Source organism: Hemicordylus capensis, chromosome 6 (genome assembly GCF_027244095.1).
Source record: "Hemicordylus capensis ecotype Gifberg chromosome 6, rHemCap1.1.pri, whole genome shotgun sequence".
NCBI classification, from domain to species: domain Eukaryota; kingdom Metazoa; phylum Chordata; class Lepidosauria; order Squamata; family Cordylidae; genus Hemicordylus; species Hemicordylus capensis.
The window spans coordinates 162,166,690-162,184,546 of record NC_069662.1 but is presented as its reverse complement, the minus strand read 5'-3'; the positions used below and the strand labels follow the sequence as shown (position 1 = coordinate 162,184,546).

General features: G+C 44.9%; 1 protein-coding gene across 3 annotated transcripts in view; it reads left to right on the top strand.

Moving 5' to 3' along the window:
* Positions 1-711: 711 nt before the first annotated feature.
* The window catches only part of DLEC1 (DLEC1 cilia and flagella associated protein), an 82,811-nt gene continuing 65,665 nt past the window's right edge, over positions 712-17,857 (top strand). For 2 of the 3 annotated variants that reach the window (XR_008309617.1, XM_053260282.1), the window contains exons 1-9: positions 712-853; positions 3,554-3,694; positions 4,548-4,704; positions 6,454-6,564; positions 8,437-8,636; positions 10,251-10,474; positions 12,212-12,293; positions 13,097-13,184; positions 16,412-16,585. Coding sequence is in view for 2 of the 3 variants with exons in the window: in XM_053260282.1 (XP_053116257.1) it covers positions 758-853; positions 3,554-3,694; positions 4,548-4,704; positions 6,454-6,564; positions 8,437-8,636; positions 10,251-10,474; positions 12,212-12,293; positions 13,097-13,184; positions 16,412-16,585 (1,273 nt within the window). In the remaining variant the exon portion in view is untranslated. The remainder of the gene's footprint in view (positions 854-3,553; positions 3,695-4,547; positions 4,705-6,453; positions 6,565-8,436; positions 8,637-10,250; positions 10,475-12,211; positions 12,294-13,096; positions 13,185-16,411; positions 16,586-17,857) is intronic. The other variant, XM_053260283.1, reaches the window with a different exon arrangement.

The following is a 17,857-nucleotide window of genomic DNA, read 5'->3' as shown; positions in this document are numbered from 1 at the left end:
TCCAACTACATCCTCAAACCTCTGCACCAGAAGTGGTTGGACTACAGCTCCCATCATCCCTAGCTGCCAAAGGAGAGGAGAGCTGGTCTTGTAGTAGCAAGCATGACTTGTCCCCATAGCTAAGCAGGATCCACCCTGGTTGCATATGAATGGGAGACTAGAAATGTGAGGACTGTAAGATATTCCCCTCAGAGGATGGAGCCGCTCTGGGAAGAGCATCTAGGCTCCAAGTTCCTTCCCTGGCAGCATATCCAAGATAGGGCTGAGAGAAATTCCTGCTTGCAATCTTGGAGAAGCTGCTAAGCTAGATACACCAATGGTCTGACTCAGTATATGGCAGCTTCCTATCTTCCTGTGCTTCCTATGTTCTAGTCCAACTACATCCTCAAACTTGTGCACCAGAAGTGGTTGGACTACAACTCCCATCATCCTTAGCCACCAAAGGCCATTGTGGCGGGGGACGATGGGAGTTGTAGTTAAACATCTGGGGGCCCACGTCTGAGAACGTCTAGCTGCTTGAAAGCATCCACACACAACCATAAAACGAAAAGCAGGGGCAGCAGCAAGCTCAGCTCAGCTCACTTAGCAGCCGGTCACAGGGCTGCGCCGCAAGCTGCGGGTGAAGCAGTGCCTGATGACGTCCCGCCCACCAGGAGGAGGGAGGAGGAGTCGGCCGGAAGTGGCCGTTGCTAAGGCTCCGGAGTCAGCGGCGGCGGCGGCCCTTAGCAACGGGGAGCTTGAGGCCGCCGCCGCAGAGATGCTGCCGAGCGAGGGGAAAGCCGTGGGCATCATGGCCCGTCAGAGCCCCGAGCCCTCCATGTACAGGCACAGGCCCACCTCGGAGCTAGCGCAGGTGAAGGAAAGGCCGCCGAACTGTCCCCCCTCCCCCCCTCCCCATAGCCCGCCCTGCCCGCTGCAGCTCGGGCCCGCCCCCAGCGGCTCTGCCCTTGTTTCCATCATGCTCTCCAGCCTCTGCCACCTCTGTCTATTCTATACGACTGGCCGCAGGAGAATTATATTTTAACCCCAGCCTTGCTCTCCAGAGCTCAGGCTGGTGGCCCTGCCTGGCCCCTTATCACAACAACCCTGCGAGGTAGGCTAGATGGAGAGAGGTGATGAGCCCCAAGCGGGACTGAGCGGGATTTGAACCCTCGTAGGGTTTTTTTTGAGTCAGAGCCTTGGCCCACCTCGCTCAGGATTGTCTACCCTGGCTGGCAGCAGCTCTCCAAGGTTGCAGGCAGGGGTCTTTCCCAGCCCGACCTGGAGATGCTACCAGAGACTGGACTTGGGACTTTCTGCATGCAAAGCAAATGCTTTACCCTGAGCTACACCCTCCCTCCCCAGTTCTAGTCCCAACAATCTCTTCCCTGGTTCTCTGAGCATGTGTAGAGTGCCTTTCCCAGGCCACCCATTGGACTTCTGCAATTTGGCTGTGGGGCACCTCTTATGCATCTTGACTCTATGAGCATATGCCGCGGGGGCTGGGTGGGGATGAACACCCAAAAACATTGTTACTGCTTCCTGACCATTCCCCAATCCTGCCCCCCATAACTGTCTATTCAGATATTAATGTTGCCAAATGTCTTTTGAATTGCAACTGTTTTGGAATAAGGACAGCTGGATCCACAGGGAATGAAGCAGCCTATTAAACATTTTTAAGTTGCCAGGAAAGGGGGAGGGGTCAGCGGGGTCAGGAAACAAATCAGGAAATAAACTGTTTGGTCTGCCTTCCAGCACTCCGTGTTTGGGAAGGCAGTGCAGGACAGGCTGCTGCAGAGTAAATGCACTAAATGAATACAGTTTGGAGCACACAGACTGCCTTCAGCAGTGTACAATAGTGGAGGGGGTGGTGTGCTAAGACAGTGATTATTGATGTGAGAATAGGGATGCTCCAAGTTTATTGTTATTTATATAGCGCTATCGATGTGTGTGTTGATTTACAGTGAGTAAAAGGGCAGGTCCCTACCCTGGGAGCTTCGACAAAAGGGAGACAACAGAGGTCAAGACGAAAAATGGGAGGCAAGGATAAACATAAGAACAGCCTGGCTGGATCAGGCCGAAGGCCTATCTAGTCCAGCATTCTGTTTCACATAGTAGCCCACCTGAGAAGCCCACAGGCAAGAGCTGAGGCATACCCTCTCTCCTGCTGCTGCTCCCCTGCAACTGGTATTTCATGGCATCTTGCCTGCTAAATGATAAGCAGGGGAAGAATATGATTTAAAAAAAAATTCAGATATATGTACTTAGGTTTGGGTACAGTGGGATGTGGGGTCTAAGACCATTATAAGGTGTGTTTTGAGAAGGGATTTGATGGATCACACAGGTGTCTAGGAGGCCGTTCAGCAAGGGAGCACAGGTAGATGTGTTTTAGGGAGCCAGAGATGAGAGCAAGAGCGTGTCCATATTTTTGTATTTGAAATGTTGGAGGGTGCTCAAGATGTGGGAGGAGAGCTGGTCTTGTCATAGGAAGCATGGATTGTCACCTTTGCTAATCAGGGGCCTGCCCTGGTTAATATTTGAATGGGAAATTACATGTGAGCACTGTAAGATATTCCCCTTAGGGGATGGGGACGCTATAGGAAGAGCACCTACATGCTTGCATGCAGAAGGCTCCAAGTTCCCTCCCTGGCAGCATCTCCAAGATAGGGCTGAGAGAGACTCCTGTCTGCAACCTTGCAGAAGCCACTTCTAGTCTGTGCAGACAATACTGAGCTAGATGGACCAAGGGTCTGACTTGGTAGATGGCTGCTTCCTATGTCCCAGACCCATAGGTGAGGTTCTCAAGATTTTCTGGCAGGGTTGCTGTGCCCTTGACAGGTCTCACAAGAGCCCTTTGCGAGCCAGCAAAGAAGAAAATAGTCTGTAAAGAATTGTTTTCTTGCACTACTGCTTCTGTCTTTCACAGCCAGCCATCAAAAACCTGGAGTTAAGGACTTCCGGTGCTTTTGGGTCAGTGAATGACAAACCCAAACCTTGTGGTATCACAAACTAACCACTGTTCTGTGCAGGTGCTTTGGATAGGATTCAAAGAGGCTAGCATCCCCTTAAACCTTCGAGATTCCAAAATGCTCAAACATACTGTGCCCCGCAGAAAGCCATTCCTAAAACTTAGGTACCCTTTCAGCTCTGAGTGCAGCATGAGCGGCTGTAGCCAGAATGGAAAATCAGAGAAGCAAGTGAATATACAGAAGAACTTGAATGCATGGGTCCCAGCCTGCCCTTTTTCCTGCTTGGAGAAATTCTTCATTCTGCCCAGCAATGTTTTACTTCCATTACACTGGAAGTATATGCTTTTAACTGAATCTCAGTTTATAACTAAATTGCTATAATCTAGTTGTTCCAAGAGATGGATAATTACGATACACATTGCGATATGGTTCAGGTTTAATGTTAGTTCTCCTGACTCAAGTTCACTTTTGTTGATGCTTTGATGAGATGGCTTTTAGTGATTTCAGCTTTTATTTAGTTGCATTTATATATATGTACCACCCCTCTCATGCTTGAATCCTCTTGGTATATTCTCATCTTGTCCCTAAAATTTCTTTCTTTATAGGACATTTCTCATTTGTTGACAAAAGTCTTTAAGAATTTGTATACTGCAGAGGTTATAGGAGCAGATACAGTAGAAAATATGATCAAGTCCCGCGGGGGAAATAATGCCCATCACGAGAAGTTTGTGGAAGAGTTGCAAAAGGTAAACGCTAAATTCAGTACCATATAAAGAAGAACTGATGAGCTAACTGAGTGCTGTGACTTGACCTAGCAAAAAATCTAATTGTGGTTCATGCAAAATTCCATTGTGGACCATGGCACTACAGAGTTGCTATGTACAAGCAGGCCCCTGCTCTCAAGGAGCTTGCAATCAAAAATACACAACAGGGAAACAACAGAAGGAGAAAGAAGGAAAAATAGTGGGCAAATGTCATTACACCAGGCTTTGACAAATTTTATTTGGATCTAGGAGCTGGCCTAAAACATTAGAATCCTGACAGTGGTGGACTTAGTGACAGACCCTATGAGGAGCTCCTTTTGTTTGGTTTGCATGTATGCTGCTGATTATTGTAATGGGAAAGTACCTGAGTATTAGTGTTCTGAGAGAACAGTGTCTCTCTGCTCACTCTTTCCACTCTCGCATCATTTAATAAGCCTCTGTGATATACCGTGCAACCGCCCTCCCCTCACCCCAGTCCTCCTTTTTTCTACACGGTTGATTTTGATTTGACTTCCTTAGATGCATACTTGTGCAAGCATTTTAGAATTCTACAAAATGAATGACAAAACAGGTTTATCTGCCTGTTGCCTCCATCCAGCCAATAAGTGACTGAAGGTACTGTATTTACCCAAATAGAAAATGATTCTGAATTTAAGATGACCCCCTTAAAAAAATATAGGTTATACCTATATTTACCCCAAAGGATGAAGACTGAATTTAAGATTACCCTCAGTTTATAATATCAAAAACTTTGGGGGGAAACCAATCTTGGCTTCAGGCAAATACAGTAATAAAAATGCATTGACTGATTTCTTTTCACCAATTGGTATATTAGGTCCACTCAGAATATAACAACCGGCTGAAAGAAGCAGAGATGCTAGAAAGACACATCATTCAGGCAAGGGCACGTGCCACAGCAGAAGAGGAAAGGGTCTTGAACTTATATAAAGCAGAAGTTCCAGAGGAATACCGTCAAATTGCATTGCCACCAGGTGAGGAAAGCAAAAACTGACATCACCCATTTTGTGCTAGAGAATGTAGACCGAAGAGGGAGAGAGCTAACTGATTTCAGTAAGCTCTGGATTGTATCCTGTTGGATTCTCTGAAGAGAGAATCCTCTTGCAAATAAATCAGTTACTCAAAATTACACATTTTGAAAATGACTTGGGTCATTCTTATGACCCATGCATGTCTTTTTCAGAATGTGAAACCTGGAATGTCTGGATGCATACTTGAGTGCAGTTTAAGTGGCTCATTACAAATTTGCCAGAGATTGTGCTGTGTGGGACTAGAACTCTCCCCTGCAATTCCATCAGCTTTGCCCGTCTTCTCCCCGTTCAACACCGTCATCCCGGTGACTGATCAGGCTTTAATGGAGGTCTTCCATCATCCTATTTTCACAGCGATGACAACTTGCTGACTACTGCTGTGATTCCCAGTGCATGCCCTCATGCTTCTTCAGTGAGTCTTGGAACCCACTAATTTATTGCTGGTCCCAAAACCAATATCTCCCACTCAGCCCTTAGATCCCCCCACCCAGACTGCCACAAGATAATCTTTCTTACAGTGGGATGGTATGTATGGCTCGGTATGATTTGACCCAAGTTCCCTTACATGTGGTACTGGATGCAGAATTCAACATTCTGAGAATATCAGTTTTCATCCTCTGGTGTTTTTAAAAGCAAGTTTCTAGCCCTTATGGCTGCAAAGGTGAGCTTCAGTATGTGGATGATGCTGGGTGAAATCTTAGAAGTGGGGAGTTGGGAGAGTGAAGAGTAGTAGTAGTATAGAGTGGGTGGGATTTCCAGGTGGTCTCAGTGTCTGGCTTCAGTGCCTTGAATGTGTAAAGAAGGAAGGGGGGGGGTATGTGAACCTGTGGCAGGACAGGCTCATTCATTACCATCTAAACCAGAGGTAGACAACCTTGGCTCTCCAGATATTGCTGAACTACAACTCCCATCATTCTCAGACAGAATTTGTTGTGGCTGTGGATGTTGGGAGTTGTAGCTCAACAACATCTGGAGAGCCAAGGTTGTCCCCCCCACATCTAAACCATGGTTAAGGTGATCATTTCCCTTTGGGTCAAATCATCAGCCTTAGGGCCTAAGACAAGACAATGCAGATCCATGTTAGAATCATCTGTACCAAAAGGAAAAAAAGCCCCCCCCCCCCCCCCCGCAACAGTTCGGATCAAGACTCTAGTACTGCGGGAGGAGGAATTAACTCCATCCATGTTGCTTTCCCCAATTAAAATTGTCTCCTTCTCACAACTACTTTTTATCTCTTTGGGAAAACTTGCGTACCCTGTCATGGATTTCTGTTGTTTCATCTATCGGCCCTAAGTCTCCTTCAAAAATACTGGCCGACATCCAGACAAGCACAGCACTGGTACAGTGGGCCAGGGAGATCAGTAGAAATCACCCATCCCCTGTAGTACGAGCCAGCGTTATTCTGGATGCCAGCCAGCTGCTGTACCAGTGCTGTGCTTGTCTGCAGTGTTCCCTGTAGCAGAGATTCTTCCCAGATATTGTTGACTACAACTCCCAGCAGTCCTAGCTGCAGTGGCCTTTGGCTGAGGATTCTGGGAGCTGTAGTTGAAGGGATTTGGGAATCCCTGTTACAGGGAACACTGCTTGTCTGGATGTCAGTTTAGTCACTGCCTTTTGCTGCTGTGTGTAGAAATGAGCAACAATGCACACTTCTCTTTAAACACTATTTGTCTTTAAATGTGAATGTTGCAGTGAAGTCTTCCTTCAGATGGTGTGTGGATGACGAACTTCTTAAAAAGCATAACTTAATCTGTCCAGAAGATTATATCACCGATGCAGATGTCATTACCCGAGCACCTAAAGGTAAATTTTAAAGAGATACTAATATGCCTCAGGAATCAAAAAGTTAAAATGAAAGGAATGTATAGGACATTATGGTAATTAATTATGCTTCTTCCTCCAAGAGCACAGAGGCGGCTCCATCCTGACCTCTTGATGGCCCTGTGAAATAGGTCAGAAATGGCATATGAACCTGTATTAGTTTTATGATAGTTTGACCTGTTGCCCAAAGAATCCTGGGAAGTTTGGTGAGGTTGATGACAATTCCCAAAAATCCTTTCATAGAACTACAGTTTTCTGTTTTCCTTGAGAAGGGGGAATGACATATACCAGTAATTTTAGACTTATACCAGTTTAAGACTGTCACATAGATAAGAGCATTCTGTGTTTTCCTGGATTCAAGACTAGATATTTTCCAAGTCCTTTGCTCTTAGAAATTGGGGGGGTGGGGGTTATCTTCAATTGAGTCCTCTTCCTCTTGGGTTAATACAGGTGTAACCTGTATTTAACCTCTGTTTTTTATAAGGTTGTCTTAAATTTGAAATCATCTTGTATTTGGGCAAATACAGTAATTACTTGGCCAAGACCACCCAGTGAGCAGTAATCTGCCCTTCTGTAACATAAAGTGATGTAACTTTGCTGGAAGTGCACCGGAGATTAAAAATATAAACCTATAGAAATAGGGCAAATGTATGCTTCAGTGCTGAAGAGGAGGAAAGTACAGCATGTAGATAACTTTGTTCTTTTCAGTACATGGCCCTCAAAATGATGAGGCTTTGCTGTGGAAGGAGGGGAGTAAATCATCTTGCTAGTGTAAAGGTAAAGTGTGCCATCAAGTCAACTTTGACTCCTGGCAACCACAGAGCCTTGTGGTTTTCTTTGGTAGAATACAAGAGGGGTTTACCATTGCCTCCTCCCATGAAGTATGAGATGATGCCTTTCAGCATCTTCCTATATCGCTGCTGCCCAATATAGATGTTTCCTATAGTCTGGGAAACATACCAGCGGGGATTCGAACTGGCAGCCTTCTGCTTGTTAGTCAAGCATACCTTGTTTTTCTTATTAAAAGGAGCACTCAGAAGTAACAAACATAAATGTTATGGGCAATAAAACATGTGTGCAGCAAAGGAGAGACGTGTGCTGCATTCCAGACTAAAGCAGTATGGGCGGGGGGAGTGATTTTTGTTGACCTCCCCTTCCCTCTGAAGTGCTCTGTGCTACCTGAAAATATGTCCCTGAGGGTTGTGCAGACCTTAGGGGCATATTTTCAGGTGGCACAGAGTGGAGATGGGCAAAAATAACCTCCCCCACCCTGCTAGTTTAATATGGAATGCAGCACACATGCTTCATTAGTGTTGGCTAAGATTTCTGAAGAAGTTCACAAAGTGGCATATTAGCCAAGTTAGACTTCATGTTCATATGAAGAACATAAGAAGTGACCACAGGAAATCTGGAAGCAATTCCCGTGACTGCAGTGGCTAAAATATTAATATTATTTCCATTTATATCCCATCTTTCCATTATCCATGAGACTCAAGGTGGCATAGATTGGTTTCCCAGACAGTCTTCCATCGAGAAGCTGATCAGACTACTTAGCTTCAGTAAGATCACTGCATCATGCATCTTCAGATATATTGCTGTGTGTGTAGAAATTGGAAAGCTACATCAGTATCAGTGGACAGCTTTGGCCACTCATTTCAGTTTCCATACAAATGTGTTCCAGGGACAGATAGGGCCTATCGCATGCTGAAGATTTTACATGTCTGAACCATTCCTTATTGAGTTAAAAGAGATTGAGTGACAAGATCAATGAGATTTAGAAACAGTATTTATCAAATCCTAGAATAACCACTGCTGCCTTTTCAGTGCTACCATTTCCCCTCCTTTTAATTGCAGACGTGTCAGAACCTGGCTACTTACAGGAGATACTTAGTTTTAAACAGCATGTTGCTGAAAACATATCTGCTCCTAAATTTAAAGAAAGTGTGCACATTACGAAAATACTAGAAAATCTACCAGAAGTATCTTTATCTTCTTTAACACTGGAGTCTTCAGCTCCCGGGATTCCAAATCAGACTAGGAAACCATTCTATAAGGTATCTGTCTGTGTTTCATTGTCTTGCTACTTTTAAATTCTTCCTAGCTCCAGCCACTGTGCCTCTCTGCCTATCCTGCAGAACATCATTGCTGTGTAGTGAACAGGTCCTCCTCCCACTTTCTCTTGGCCTACCAAGAGAAAGAAAGTGATACTTCTTCCTTTTCGCTTGCTATAAATTTATGGTCTGGGCCCAAAAGGTCACTACTGGGCGAATGGGAAACTGGGCAAATACCTTGGTGTTCTGAACTGCAGAGATCAGAAGAGTTTCTGTCACATCTGCTGCTAACATATTAATTAGGCTCAACAGATCCACACCCATTATAGGAAAGGTATATAGCCAGTGAGTGTGGGGTCTGGAACTCTGCACTGAAAAACTGCGATTCTGTAACTAGAACATGTTCTGTGACTGGAATATATTATAGGGGGAAACATAATTCGCATGCTATCGATTGTATGAATAATTTGTATAAATGAATCAGGTGTCTGTGTGTTTTAAAAAGCTGCATATTAAAGACTCTAGTCCCTGATAAGTGTATAGTGGAATGTAGGACACTGGGAAGCTGTATCTGTGTGTGTGTGTGTTTGTGTGTGTGTGTGTGTGTGTGTGTGTGTGTGTGTGTGTGTGTGAAAATTTGTATTCTTTCTCCCACGTTTGGCATTCAGAATGGTTAACAACAAATCATTAAAAGCACAGGGGGGAAAACCTAGTAAAAAATAAAGGCATAGAACAGCAGGAAAGCACCACCATCAACATGCCATAAAATTGCAGACTGATCTGTGTATTTATTTTAGAAATTTATAATTCATTTTTCCTGTCCATTCCGGATATGTCCAAAATGGCTAATGAATCAAACCATCTCAAAGAATAAAAACAGTGATGGACTTCTTGACTGAATTACTCGACAGAAGTCTAATTGTTACTAATAAGAGAAGTTAGTCATGATTAAGTTGTCCTATTAATTTCAATGGGACTTCCTTTGAACGATTTAGTTAAGATGTCAGCTAGTGATGAAAGAAGCAGTCTAAGAACAACAGATCCTAATAATCCACACAGGAGAACAACAGTAAACATTAGCCTGGATAAACAGAACAGTCTTTGCCTGAAGCCTAAATACAATAAAGGAGGCACCAAATCTTCTTGGAAGGAGCTCTGTAAACAGGGCACAACTAGAGATTTTAAAAAATCATTAGACATTAGAACCTCACCCCCACCCAACCCATGCTAGTTTAAGAGCTGTGAAGCCTGATCCTGTGCATATTTACTCAGAGGTGTAAATCCTGCTGGATTCTGTGGGGCTTCCTCCCAAGTAAGCGTGCATAGGCTTGCAGCGTTTACCAGAAACAATATCCCTATTTCATGTTTTTCTTCACATTTATGAGTGCTAGAAATCAGTTTTATAGGGTATTCTTTCTAAGGCAAAAGTGGAAATACCCAGTTTTCTAACAAACGGATGCCACAATTCTCCTCTGAAAAGAAAGATTCCAAATATTTGTCATGATTGCAAGTGTTCTGAGAATTTAAAAACCAGCTTGATTAGACTCAATGATTGTAAATGAGTTTCTCATAAATCTGTAACTGCAAGTGGGTTTCTCATAACTCCATATCTGTTAGAAGAAATCTAAGCCTCCACGAAAACCAGCTTGGATGAATGACATGACCAAAGCTGAGAGAGTAAAAGACCGTGCGTACCTCCAGAAACTTGAGGAGCGCCACAACTTCCTGAAAAACCCTCGTTTTTTCCCACCTAACACACAACGTGGAAGCAGGTCCCTCCTTTTGCCTCAAAAGAAGGTAGAGCGATTGGTAGCAGGAAGGAAAAAGATCGTGGTGGAAAGGTACCCGCACAATTATTTCTAAGACAGAATATAAAAGTAGATATTAATTTCAGTATTGTTTTCCCACTCTTCTGTGAAAATATTCAGGATGGCAAATAAAACATACAAAGATTAGAACAGCATTCAGCGGGGTCATTCCATGACCTACCAGGCAGGTGGGCAGGGGGAAGGCTTTGCAAGCCTTGTCTCCCCCCACCCCCCAAGACGATCTTACTTTGCTTGGTGGGAGTTCAGTGTGTGCTCACACATAATCCATGCTACTCCGTGCAGTGCGGAGCAGGGCCAATTTCTCTGAGGCCGGGACTTGTTATCTGGGCCTCCAAGTATGCCACAGTGTGCCAAGCACTGGGGGATACCCCCAGGGGACACTCTAGGCACTCGTCTCTGTCAATGTGCACTGCAAGTAGCCCACATTAGCACAGGATCCCAGCAGCCATGCCCTTAACCTCAGCTAAGAGCTGGACTTGGATGCTGGGTTCCCAGCAACACTGGGATCCATATGGATCCCAGTGGTTCTCATGGGCAACCAAGCCCAGGCGTGGCTGCTTGTGAGAATAGCCTCATTATTAGGGCAGGGGTGGCCCTTCCATGAGGCAAGGTGAGGCAGTCACTGCAGGCAGCAGATTATTGGGGCACCAGCAAGGCAGCAAGATGCTCTCCTGGCCCCTCTCTAAAAGAGAGAGGGGAAGAGGAAGTTGCATGCAAGGGGGTGGGGACCACATTTCATGCCCTGCCTCAGGAGTACAGAATCCTTGAGCTGCCACTGTGTCAGGTTAAAATCATGACGAAATGCAGAATTGCATCTAGCCATGTTTGAAAGCCATGCTTTAAAATGTCCTCTGGAAAAGGTAAGCCTTGGCTGTCTGCCAGGAGGGAGCAGTAATAGAGCCAGCTGCACTTCCTGTGGCAGGGCATTCCAACATCTCGGTGTCACAGCAGAAAAGCCCTGTCCCTTGCGCTCACCTGCTGTACTTCTGCAGCAGTACTCTAGAAGATCTCAGGGGTCAGGTAGGTTCATATTGGTGGCAGCAATTCTTGAGATCCTTTTGCATTTGTATACCTCTTTTGAGCGTTCAAATGATCACACTCACAGCCTCACTTCTTATAATGTTCCCATCAGGTAAGCCAGTATTATCCTCATAATGCCCATTGATTGGCAGTAGATTAAAGGTAGGCAAAAGTACTGCTTCATGCAATACATAATTTATATCCACCATAGGCTTAGGCTTGCTTAGATGGGTCTTAAGAGGAATTAGATACATTCATAGAGAATGTCTGTCAGTGGCTGTTAGTCATAATGGCTGTATGGAACCTCTTTACCATTGTACCTTTGAATGCCAGTTGCAGGGCAGGCAACAGTGGGGGAGGAGGGCTTCTATCACTTCCATTTCCTTCTTGTGGGTTTCCCAGCCACAGCTGACTATCTGCTGGCTACTGTGGGAAGTAGGATGCTGGCTTTGATGGACCTTTGATCTGATCCAGCAGGACTTACCTTAACAACCTCTTTCATTTGAGGCGTTCATAACATCCTTGGTGTGGTAGCCACCCATCAAGAGCCATGCAGTCCTGTGTCTCTCACAGAAGTTTCCTCAGCATATTAATGGCTGATGCTGTAAGTTGTTGAACTACAACTGTGGTTTATTGTGTTCAGTTCATCAACAGCTGGAATGCCAGAGGTTGCCTTCCGCTGCTGTAAGTGCTTTGCATTTTTATAATTCTTTCTTCATTTCATTTCAGCAATTCCCAGTCCGTTCCTATCTTTCTAGCGAACCCACCGGCTGTTTTGTTTTCTTATTATGAAGTTGGCCAAGTTTATGAGGTAAGAGCTTCTTGCCTTGCAGAGGATTTCTGTTGTGAAGAAAAGTAAGTCCCTCTGGGCTTCTCCAGGTGGCAATAAAATGTGGGATCTGCAAAGCTTTCCCACAAATTCTAAGTGTGATCCTGCCACACGGATGTTGCTGCAGGTTTCTATGCTCCTTCCCAGCTCACATGAGCAGGTACCTTGTGCAGTTTTCACAGCTCCACCTGCTGGCCAACTCTTGCATTCTGAGAAGAACCTGTCCCTTTCCCAGTTTCCACAAAAGTAGAGGGTGAGTTCTTCTTGGACAGGTTCTTCTTCATGCAATTTTGCTAGCAGGTGGTGCAGCAAAATTGCATGAAGTCCCTGCTCAACAAGTGTACAGAGGGTAAAATCATGGTAGGAAGGTGTTTGGAAGCCTGCAGGAGCATCTGTACAGTAAGATTGCACTTGTAAATTGCACAGAAGCTTTGTAGGTCCTGCCTTCTACTGCTATAAAAGAAGAGCCCTCCGACTCGCATCTTTCCCATTTTTCTTTTTGACATTCCTTTGCCTCAGGAAGTTTGGAAGTCTCTTTTGTTCACTCTTGAAGATTTCAGCCTCAGCAATAGTTCCTGCTTTGGCAGATCTATAAAATATTTAATAAAATGTTATGAAAAAACAATTATTCATTGTTTGCTGAATAATGCTCACTCTCCCCCACCCCCCACTTTTAGAAGCAGATCATGTAGGATAATACATTTGTTGTTTTCAAAGGCCTAAACTCTCTTATAGATGTTGTCTGTGTATTTTGTTTTATGACGTCTCTCTCTCTTTCTCGGTAGATGACGGTAGAGTTACAGAACATGACTTCAACATCTCAGTGTGTCAGAATAATTCCTCCTGCTACATCAGCCTTCAGCATTGGGTTGGGTAAGTTCTTGCTTAGGTCAGTGATGTAAAATTATTTGTACATCAAAATCCACCCAAAGTGGGTTTTTGAAATGCCTCCAGATGGGTAAGTACTTGCCTTTGAAGCAAGAGAAAGCTGCTTGTCCTGAGCCTTGCAAGCATAACACGAGCCAAGACTGGAGGGCCACTGTTGACTGCTGTATTTTCATTCCTTCATTAACATAATTTGGCTGTCATTTGGACAGGGAAAGGCCCATCACTCGGTCGAAAAGCACATGCTTTGCATGCTGCAGTCCTCAATATTTCCAGTTAAAAGGATCAGGGACCCAGTGATGGGAAACATCTTTGCCTGAGACTGGAGAGCTGCTGCCAATCAGAGTGGACAATACTGGACAAGATGAACCAATGGTTTGACTCAGTGTAGTCCAACAACATTTGGGGACTCAAGTCTGACAAACCCCTGCTCTGTGTGGTTCCCTTCTGAGGCATCAGCGACTGCCCTTTGAGCAATGTGCATTGAGTGGTGTCTGGTTGCATCTCCTCTTCTCCTAGAGAACCTTTTGTAAAATGCCAACCTAGTTCATGGTAGACTTTGTGTCTGGGCTGTACCATTTCAGAGTTCTGGTGAGGGCTCACATGACAGGATGATAATTCACCATAGAAAACATTCCATAGTTATTTAAAAACAAACAAACCACAAACACCTCTACATTACAGGGAGGAATTATCTATCTTAGCTTCCTCCCTGACGTACCTGTTTACTATGTGGAGACATATTCAGTCATGCAAGCCCCCATCTGCAGTCCCAAGTGGTTTATCACCACTGGGAGATCTAGGCTTCAGTGGACAGTTCTTGCTCATGGCCAGGATCTGACTGATTGCTATATGTTGACATATATTAGAAGTATTGATCCATTCATCTTAGTTCAGCTAAGATGAACCTCCTACTGTCTTAACTGAAATTGTGCAAATTTGAGATTCCTACAGATTATGTGACTTAACCATGCCTAAGAACATGTAAGTGAAACAAATGCATGTTCTTCTCCTGTTGACCCTGCCACCATCTCCTTTCCTCCCCTCCCTCTGTTGTCTCCTTTGTGTTGAATATTAGATTGGACACTCCTTGGGGCAGTCACTTTTGAACATGTGCGCGGTGCACACTGGTGGCCCTGTATAAACAAACAAGCAGTTATTTATTTATTCATTCAGTTTATATACTGCCCTTCCTAAAGTGGCTCAGGATGGTTTACATTAAAATAAAAAAACACAATAAAATAATTAAAATAAAAACAAAACATATAAACCCGAATAAAACTCATTAAAATTAAAACTAGGTATCATTAAAAGCCAGACTAAAAAGATTGGCCTTTAAGGCTCTCCTGAAGGCCTCAAAGGAAGATAATCCTCTTATATCCAACGGGAGTGCGTTCTACAACCTAGGGGTGATAGCTGAGAAGGCTTGATCCCAGGTCACCACCAGATGAACTGGTGGCACCCAAAGGGGATCTTGTAGAGAAAGGCACTCTCTCAGGTAACCCGGACCTAAGCCATTCAGGGCTTAAAAGGCCTGGAAACATATCGGCAGCCAGTGCAACTGTTTAAAAACAGGCATCAAGTGGTCACTCTAGGATACCCCAGAAACCAATCTGGCTGCCACATTTTTGACTAACTGAAGTTCCTGAACTACGTTCAAAGGTAACCTACATAGAGTGCATTGCAGTAGTTCAACCTGGAGGTTACTAGCTAGTGTAACCATGTTTTCAGGTCATTCTCCTCAAGGAATGGGTGGAGTTTTTGAATCAAGTGCATCTGGTTAAAAAAAAAACGCTCCTGGCCTCAGCCTGAAGCACCAGGGTGAGACCTGGGTCCAAGAGCACTCAAGCTGCAAACCTGTTCTTTCTGGGGAAGTGTAACCTTGTTCGGAACAGGAAGTTCTATCCCATCTTGCAGATTGTGACTCCCAACAATAGCACCTCCATCTTGCTTGGATTCAGCTTCAGTTTATGGGCTCATTCAGCCCATTACTGCCTGTAGGCAGGCCTTGAAGGGGCTAATGTTTTTCCTGATATTGATAACAAGGAGAAATAGATTTGTCATCCACATATTGATAGCACCTAGCACCAGATCCCCAGATGACCTCATCCAGTGGTTTCATGGGCCCTTTCCAGATTAACCCCTACAACGTATCTGCTAAGTGTGCTTCCGTACTTCCTGTGTTGTGACACCACAGTCCCTACGCTGTCAGCAGGGTGCCGTTCACATTTCGGATGCCTTGATTCAGATTTTATTGCTGCCGTTTAGTGCTATAATGTCGTATGTCCATTGCAAAAAAGTAGCTGTATTTTTTGTTGTCGATTCTGGGGATCGTTTTCAATTCAATCCTGCCAAGCCAAAGCATTTTACCACAGTTTTAGCAGGTAATCTGGAAAGCACCATGTAGATGTTAAAAAGCATTGGTGACGGAATGGAGTCCTGAGGGACTCCATATAACAGCTCCCATTTGGAAGAGCAACTGTCACCAAGCACCACCATCTGAAATCTACCTGAGATCTAGGAACAGAACCACTGTAAAACAGTGTCTCCGATCCCCCTCAGGTGATCCAGAAGGATACCATGGTCGATGGTATTGAAAGCCACTGAGAGAACCAAAAGAACCAGCAGAGTCACACTCCTTTTGTCATTTCTCTGGCGAAGGTCATCTATCTGGCCAATCAAGGCCTTCTCAACACCATAGCCCATCCTAAAGCCAATTTGAAATGGGTTTAGATAATCAGTTTGCTCCAAGACCACTTGGAGCTGGTCAGCCACCACCCTCTCAACCATCTTACTCAACCATGGGAGATTGGAGACTGGTCTATAATTATCCATCACCAGGGGATCGGAGCAGGCTTCTTAAGAAGAGGTCTAACCATTGCCTCCTTCAAACAAGGTGGCATCCTGACCTCCCTCAGAAAGGTATTAATGATATCAACTAGGCAACAGTCAATAACCTCCCTGAAAGATAAAATCAGCCATGTTGGGCAAGGATCCAAAGAACAGGTGGTTGGCCATACTCTAAGCAGCTTGTTCACATCCTTAGGAGTCACAAAATGAAACAGATCCAATCTAATCTTTCAAGAGGGATTGCTGGATACTTCCCCCAATTACCCTGCAGAAATATTGCCTTACAGTTCCCAGGGCAAAATCTGCTGCAGCCTTTCTGTCTGCATGGAGCATCTTTTAATAATAAATCTGTGCGACTTTTCTAGGAATATTTCCAGGCGAAGGAGGACTTGTTGCTCCAGGCATGAGTTGCCACTACACAGTCCAGTTTATTCCTGAACACTTAGCAGACTATGAGGATTACATCCTGGTAGAGACTCAGTCGGCATTTCCACTCCTGGTCCCTTTGAAAGGCCAAAGGCCACCTCCCATCCTGACATGTAAGTAGAACTGTTGACAAGCTGCATGGTTGTCAGTAGTCAATTTTGTTAATGTTTTGCACTCTTGAGCTTTTCAAACATTTTTTCTTAGCTGCACTAAGCTTTATCCTTTGAAAAGTGAAAGCAGGATATAAATATTAAACCTAAATCTTTAAAAAGGACCTTAAATAGGGATGGGGCCATAACTCAGTGATCGAGCATCTGCTTCTCGGTTGCTGCAATCAAGGCATCTCATTGGGTTATCCTCGTTACATGCTCCTGGGCAGGACTATGTAAATTCTAATAGAAAAGCCTTTAGAGCCCGACGGGGATAACCCCGTCCCAGTTCTTATAGTTGCTGCGTTGCTTCTGGCAGGCTGTTGTCTCGTCTCTTCGTAAGATTGTTCAAATCTCGTATTTCTGTGTCCCTTACTGTCCTTTCCTTCCATTCCGGTCAACTTTCCTATTGTTTTTTGATTTTTTTTAAAAAAAAATTATTACTATAACTTCCTTACATTCTGTTTTCCTCTGTTGTACCCGACCCTTCCCTCCTGTTCCCTTTCCTGGTCCTTCAGTGTATGGAGCAACCAGGGAGAGTTTTAAACTTATTTGTGCCAGCAGGACGGGCCAAATTGCGGTTCCCGAGGAACACAAGGGCGTCTGGTTCTCCTCCCCCGCTTCTCTGCCTAAAGGCAATTAACGGCTCCCCGATCCTTCCTGTTCTTTCCTCGGCGGCCAGCCAACCGTCCGAGCGGGCAGAGCGAGAGGCCCCCAGTTTGTTTCCGCCTGTGAGCAGCGAGAACTTGGCAGTTACGGAGGGGGAGCGCATTGGTAGCCTGCCGAAGCGCCTTATGCGCAGCTCGGTGGCAGAGCTCTTTGAAGAGCAGCAAAAGGAAAAAGCAGCATTCGACTTGCTATCGGCAAGAATTAAGGCGGGAGTGATTCGCTCTGTTGCAAACCCTCCCCCCTCACAAGCCGAGTTAAGGGCGATTACCGAAGCCCATGTAATGGCGGATCAAAGAAATCAAAGAAAAAGCACATAAAAAAGCTATTTCAATTCATTCTTCAGAGCTCTCAGGGGAGGAGTCAGGGGACCCTACCTCTAAGGAGGTAAGACCCAGACAAAATAGTAAAGTCTTAAACCCAGTTGATGACATCACCGAGGTTCCGGTGGGTCTAGAGGGAGGCGGACAGGATCCGGATCAGATTCCGTGTCCTGACAAGGAGGAGAGAGAGTGGTCCGGGGCGGAGGAGTTTGAACACTCTCAAGTGTCTCAGCGACTCTTCACACCA